Here is a 6,830-nt window from a genome sequence, read left to right on the forward strand (position 1 = left end):
GGGTTCCAAAGCTGATTGTATGTGCCAATGCATCTTATATTGGGTTAAGTGTTTTGAGTCTTGTAGTTTCTCAGACTAGTTGATCTGTCCATTTTTAAGACTCGCTGGTATGCCTGTTTTAAGATTCTGTTTGGATAGCCTTGTTGTGTAAACGTATTTTCAGGTTTTTTGCTTCTTCGAGGAATGTCTCCTCTGAACAATTTATTTTTGCCCTTAAATACTGTCCGTATGGGATCCTTGCTTTGAGTCTGTAGGGGTGATGGCTATTCCAATGGAGGAAATTCTTACATGAGGTGGGCTTCCTGTAAAGTTTTGTTTCAATTTCACCCTCTTGGGACAGATTGATAACAAGGTCAAGAAATTCAAGTCTGTCTTCACTGATAATGTGTGTTAGCTGTAGACCAATTTGGTTGGTATTGAGTTTAGTCACTAGTTCTTCAAACAGTGTAATAGAGCCAGTCCAAAATAAAAGGACATCGTCTATATAACGATGCTAGCTGAACACAAATTTGTTGTATCAAGTTTGTAATATTTCTTTAAGAATCGTCGTTTCCGACCAGCCTAAATAATGATTGGCATAACTAGGGGCACAAGCCGTCACCATAGCTGTGCCCCTAGTCTGAAGATAATATATGCCATTAAAAACAAAGTAGTTGTGAGTAAGAATACAACTCAGTAGTTCCATCAATAAGAGCTTTTGAATTGTAATTTTTGGTGATTTTGCTAGGAAAAATTGAGTACCACCCAGGCCAACACTGTGGGGACTGTTGTTGTACAGAGAGACCACATCCAGACTTGCTAGGAGAGTGTAGGGGGGAACAATTAGATTCTCCAGGGTAAGCAGTGTTTGTTTAGTATCTTGAATATGAGATGGTAGATCAGTAACAAAGGGATGGTGTATTTTCTCCATGTATTTACTTGCTTGTTCAGTGAGGGAATTGTTGCCTGAGATTATTGGTCTACCTGGTGTATTTGTAGCATATTTATGGATCTTAGGTAAACAGTAGAATGTTGCAACTGTAGGTGCGTTGTTGGGTAATAAAAATTGAAACTCATCTTGAGTTATTATTTCATTATCCCTTGCTTGAGTCAGTATTAGTTTGAGTATTTTTAAATACTCAAACCGAAAGTTTCTTAAAACATGATGTGTCTTGAAGATGGGTCATACACATATTTTTCTTTTTCAAGTAACACAATATTTCCCCATTTATCTGATGGTTTTATTAGGAGATCATTTTTGGATCTCAATTCTTTTAGTGCAAGATTTTCATCATATGACAAATTGCTAATTTGTGGTGATCTGTCAAGAGGTAGTTGTTCTATTTTGTCAGTGGTCATTTGGATAAAAAGATCGATATTCATCACCTCTTTGAAGTTGGGGATATACCAACTCTGTGGTTTTAAATTAGTGAGGGGTGGATCTTTTTCTTGATCTTCAAGTAGTGTGGCCAATGTTCTCATATGCGGATAGTCATCAGTTGCAATGCCCATTTATTTTGCCATCAAAGTTTCCTTCCTTTCATGTAAAGCACTTAGTGCCAATTTTCTGCCAAAAGAATGTGTGTATTTTAAGCAGTTGCATACTAGCAGCAAAACACCATCCCACTGCTTAACTATTGTGTAGGGATAATCATGGTTTGTGGATATTTTCTACATTGGTGACTGTACCACATGCTACCATTAAAAAATAAATTCCCAAGTTTATCAAGATATCCTACACGATAAAATCAGGGTGGTTGTACACCAGCTGAAGCTCAGTAGAAGTTGGATAATGCATCAGTACTGTCATCCTAAACATCAAAGTAATCCACTAGATAATTAATTCCCCCCCAAAAAAATCCACCCTTTGGAGTGGCCCAGTCAGAGACCAGACCTTGACCCCAAGGACATGCTTTTCACACCAGACTAGAACATTACTGAACTGAACTGAGCTGAGCTGAGCTGAGCTTGTTTTTCTATACTTGTGACTGTGATGAAGATGTAATTACATTTCATGACCAATTAATCTAGAAAATCAACTCATTCTTAAGGTTAACATACCTTTTCTTGCCTAAGTATACTCAAAAATGATGGAAATGGTGCAAAAGAAACAGCAGATGAAAACAATCTGACAGATTTAATAAATTGTGCCAAATTTCAAAAATTGAGATGCAGAAGTATCTAACACTTTGAAATTCTTCTCCAACATATGTTTTCATTAAATTTAACATTACAGATGGTATATATTACGATGCTCTGCAAAAGTCATGCACAGTGCTTTCTTAAATAACATTTTTAATTTACAGTTAAATAATTTTATAGTATTCCCAACAGCAATGATGGCAAATAAGAAATAACGACTGCGTGATGAAAAGTGATGAAATATATAATTTTACCAATGAACATGAATTTACCTTCCTTGGCTTTCCTGCTCTCAACAAAGCACCTGTAACCTCATTCTTGATCATGTTAATCATTTATGTAATCAATGCGGTTGAGAATATGCTCATAATTATAGTAACGAGAATAGACTCTCACCTAAATAAACCAATGTACTATTTCATTGGCTTTCTTTCCTTGGTAGACATCTCTTGTGCATCAATTGTCTTACCTAAAATGCTGACCATTATTCTCTCAAACAAAAATACGATTTCCTTTCTAGGGTGTATGACACAGATGTATGTTTTCTTAGCTGTTGGAATCACTGAGTCCTTTCTTCTTACAATCATGTCCTATGATCGTTATGTGGCCATCTGCAATCCCTTAAGATACTATGTTATAATGACTGAGAAATGCTGTAGACTCTTGGTATTGGGATGTTGGATAAGTGGTTTCCTTGCCGTTATTCTTCCAGTTGGTATAATCTCCAGGCTTCCATTTTGCAAGTCTCATGTTATCAACCATTTTTTCTGTGATATTTCACCAGTGATCCAACTATCTTGCAGTGACATCCAGAGACTTCAGCTATTTTTCACATTTATAGCAAGTGTAGTCATCATCGGTTCATTTCCAATAATTATTTTGTCTTACGTACAAATTGCTTTGACTATTCTTGATGCTCCATCACCAGCCAGTAAGAAAAAGACCTTTTCCACATGTGCTGCACACTTAACTGTTGTTCTAATATATTATGGGTCAATCAGTTTTATGTACATACGTCCCAGCTCCAAAACTAATTTGGATCTTGATAAAATAACTTCTCTATTTTATTCAGTGTTAACCCCGACAATGAACCCATTAATCTACAGCTTAAGGAATGATGAGATAAAAAATGCTTTGAAGAAATTACTTGGAAGGAAGACCAAAATAAACTCACAAGATTAAGTTAAAAGTATATATTTAATCCTTAGGGAAATGATCAGAAATATAAAGTGGAAATTGCAAATAAGTTAAATAAGTAGGCTGTCTTTATTCAAAGAAAATGAATTCATGGTTTTTAATTAATTCATTCAACCACCCTTTTATGGTTGCAGGAATTTCAGACTCCCTAATATAAATACATTTAACTTTAAGCTTCCATAAGGTATTCATAACTATAAACACAGCCATGCATATGTGTTCATTAAGTACTCACCCCTAAAACCGAAGGAAAAAACTTGATCCACTGGTCAAATTTTGTATGGGGGCCTAAAAGCAAAACTGCAAGGAAATCCTCCGTTGTAGTTTTCTTCCAATTGATTTCAATGCAACAAATTCTGGTTTCATTCATAATCTGTATGTATGTGTATGTACTGTGTGTACAAATGTATGTATCCATGTGCTTAGTAACTTGTAGTGTTATTGGATATTAATTATATATAATTATAGGAACTGGGTCGTGCGTTTCCTGGGTTAGATCACCTGATGTAGCTAACTTTAAACTTTAATTTATCATAATCTATCTAAACAATGTTTTTTTCTGTTATAGATTGCTGTCTATTTTAAGGGTTGTGATATTTTAATATATAATTATATCTTATTGTGTGTACAATGTTGAACATTTATTACAATAACTGCATCAGTAAATTAATTACAGTTTATCAGCATATCAGTCCTATCCAGGATTTTAATCAATATGGTCTTTTTATTTTAAATTTTACAATTAATAATAATGCTATGAAGAAAATGACATAAAAAAAATAATTTTATATTTTGGCAAAATATACTACACTAAGAAATAGGCTATTTTTGATAAAGAACATTAGATTAGAAGCACATTTATAATATAAAGAATCAATATTTGAAATATAGGCCTTTGCTTTATGTATTTGCATTTACATTTATGCCAGTTTTGAGTGTATGTGTTATATTCATAGGTTGAGAGTGAGACACTCCATTTTGATAAAGGATCTTTAAACGCTGGACTGTTATGACTTATTATAACATTATTGGTCACATAATCCAGAGTTGTGTATACATTATTTTGACAATTTCAAGCAAAGTTCTTTTTTCCAAATTAATTTAGTTTTCCATTGATGCCCTTATGGCAGTGGTGGAACATTAGGGGTCCATAAGGTTGCAAATTTGACCAGGACCTCTGTGTTCCATCTGTCAGGGAGGTCCATCATCTGGCCACCTTAGAGTTCTTGATAAAGTGGCCAGTTGTACGCTAAGGCAGAGTAGGCACCTGTTCACTTGGATGGCAGCTGCCTACTCTGCTGAAATATATTGAGTCCAGTTTGGAGGCAGCAGCACGGGAGCTGTAATCCTGACGCACCGACTACTTCGCTCACTCTGTGGTGATGCCGGAAGTGGGATATAACAGTGTATGTGAGAGCAGTGCTGGAACAGCAGCCCCGCTAGACCCAGAGAGAAGACCCACACTAGACCCCAGGGAGATGACCCACACTAGAACCCAGGTAGATGATCCACACCCACTCACCCAAAGGCAGGTAGGCTGGGTGGTCATCAAAAAACATTAAATAACTATACATTTTATTAAATTGTGTGTGAGAGAATGCGTGTGAGTGTGTTAGTGTTACAAATTGCTATTTGCAACTGGCCCTTTAAATGATAAATTGCCCTGCTTACCTGGATTGTGGAGAAGCCTGTTTGCCAGCCTCCTTCCTCATGACTATGGCCCCTGGAAGATTGTGCCCCTGAAAACTTATGGACTTTTATTGGTTGTGTATGGCCCTTTAAGAACCGTCTGGGGACATCTTGTGACTTTGGTGAACAATGCCCCTTTAAGACTATGTCCCCAGACCTGTAAAATAACTTGTTCCTGGCTTTCTCCCTCTTGGTTCAGTAAATAGGGCTTACTGAACCAAGTACCACACAGGCGGACCACCCAGAAGTTAAAGTGTGCAGGCAATTTACCTCCCAGGCTGTGAGGTTACTGCAGATTAATTGCCGAGCGCTGGGTGGGTGCCATTCGACAGTCGAACACGTGGCGGCGGCCATCTTTGTTCATTCGAACGCGGTCAGCGGTGTATGCTAAAGATTCTGTGGAACTAAAATCGGATGCGCAAATACACGAACACCACTGACCCTTACCTTCTTCCATACTGAACTTTCAGCTCCAGAGACTAAGTCCCGTTTGAAGATTCGAACGCTCGTTCGAAGATTCGAACGCTCGTTCGAATGGGACTTAGTCGTTTTTCTGCATGAAATTGACCGACCGCACAGCCCAAATCTATGGAACTGTTTGGGGCAGGAAATTGTGCTTGCGGTCGGTCATAAAGGACTTCCACTTAACTTTTGATCCACTGGAGGGATTTGTATGATTTTTGGAAGTGTTTATGTTTGGTGTATGCTGAGTTTAAATATGTAATTTTTATGGAGATTGAATGTATGGTTTTAAAGTTATGAATGTTGGTTAAAAAGTATGTTTTAAAATGTACGTATAATTGGGCTACAAGCTTATCTGAGGGGAGGAGATGTGTGGGATGTACCTTATGTTTTATTGGCTGTTGTGTTAATTATGTGGGTGTCGCTCTTGCATGGGCAGAATTGCATAAAAGCAGAGTACCTGTGAGTAAAATAGAGAGTTCCTTTTGACCCTCAACACGTAGCCTTGTCTTGTTATTGGAGGGAACTGCTATATCACACTGGGGATTGCTATGTTCTACATACTCCCCTGAGCTTTAATCACTTAGCTCTTTTAAGAGCTTGTTCCAGATACGCTCTCCTGGAGGAGAGGTCTTCCCCACACGGTCCTGGAGGACAAAAGCCAATCCAGGGTGGACGGAAGACGGCGAGACTCCAGTTAAGCTACGGCGGTTGTGGAGTCTGCGGTGGCTGTGGTGTCCAGTGCGGCGCTTGTGGTCCTCGGCGCAAGCTAGGAAGCGTCCATCAATGGAGGGTGCTCGGTCGGAGTACACGGAGCTCCGTTACAGTTAGTATCAGTGAGAGTGCATGTCTATCAGTGAGTGTGTGTGTGTGTGTATATTTCAGTGAGTGTGAAAGTGTGTGTCTGTCAGTGAGTGTTTGTGCCAGTGAGTGTATACAAGCGTATGTCACTGTGTGCCTGTTAGTGAGTGTGTGTGCCAGTGAGTACTTCTGTGTTTGTCAAGAAGTGTGTGCCAAGTGTATGTCAGTGTGTGTCTGTCAGTGAGTGTGTGTCAGTGAGTGTATGTCATTATGTGTCTGTTACTAAGTGTGACTGTGTGTTTGTCAGTGAGTGTGTGAGCTAGTAAGTGTATGTCAGTGTATATGTATCTGAGAGCGTGAGTCTGTCAGTGAGTCTATGTCAGTGTATGTCTGTCAGTGAGAATGGATATGTCTGTTAGTGGTCTTGTGGGTTGGTTAAACAGTGTGTGTATCAATGAGTATGTGAATGTATCAATGAGAATGTGTGTCTATCAATACAAGTTTGTATTGGGTAAACAGTCTCTGCCAAAGTATAAGGGTCAATGATGTTTCTAATGTTT

The 6,830-nt window shown here is 38.2% G+C and overlaps 1 protein-coding gene across 1 annotated transcript; it reads left to right on the forward strand.

Annotated features, from left to right (window-relative positions):
- The first annotated feature begins 2,346 nt into the window (after positions 1–2,346).
- Positions 2,347–3,303, forward strand: LOC134612101 (olfactory receptor 6N1-like). Its single transcript, XM_063456478.1, has one exon. It carries the CDS (start codon positions 2,347–2,349, stop codon positions 3,301–3,303), a length of 957 nt encoding a protein of 318 aa, XP_063312548.1.
- The last annotated feature ends 3,527 nt before the right edge of the window (positions 3,304–6,830 follow it).

The sequence above is a fragment of the Pelobates fuscus genome, chromosome 5, assembly GCF_036172605.1.
Source record: "Pelobates fuscus isolate aPelFus1 chromosome 5, aPelFus1.pri, whole genome shotgun sequence".
In the NCBI taxonomy this organism is placed as follows: domain Eukaryota; kingdom Metazoa; phylum Chordata; class Amphibia; order Anura; family Pelobatidae; genus Pelobates; species Pelobates fuscus.

What these genes read in the sequence shown, in the direction of transcription:
- LOC134612101 (XM_063456478.1), top strand. Translation starts at nt 2,347, where the DNA reads ATGAAAAGTGATGAAATATATAATTTTACCAATGAACATGAATTTACC.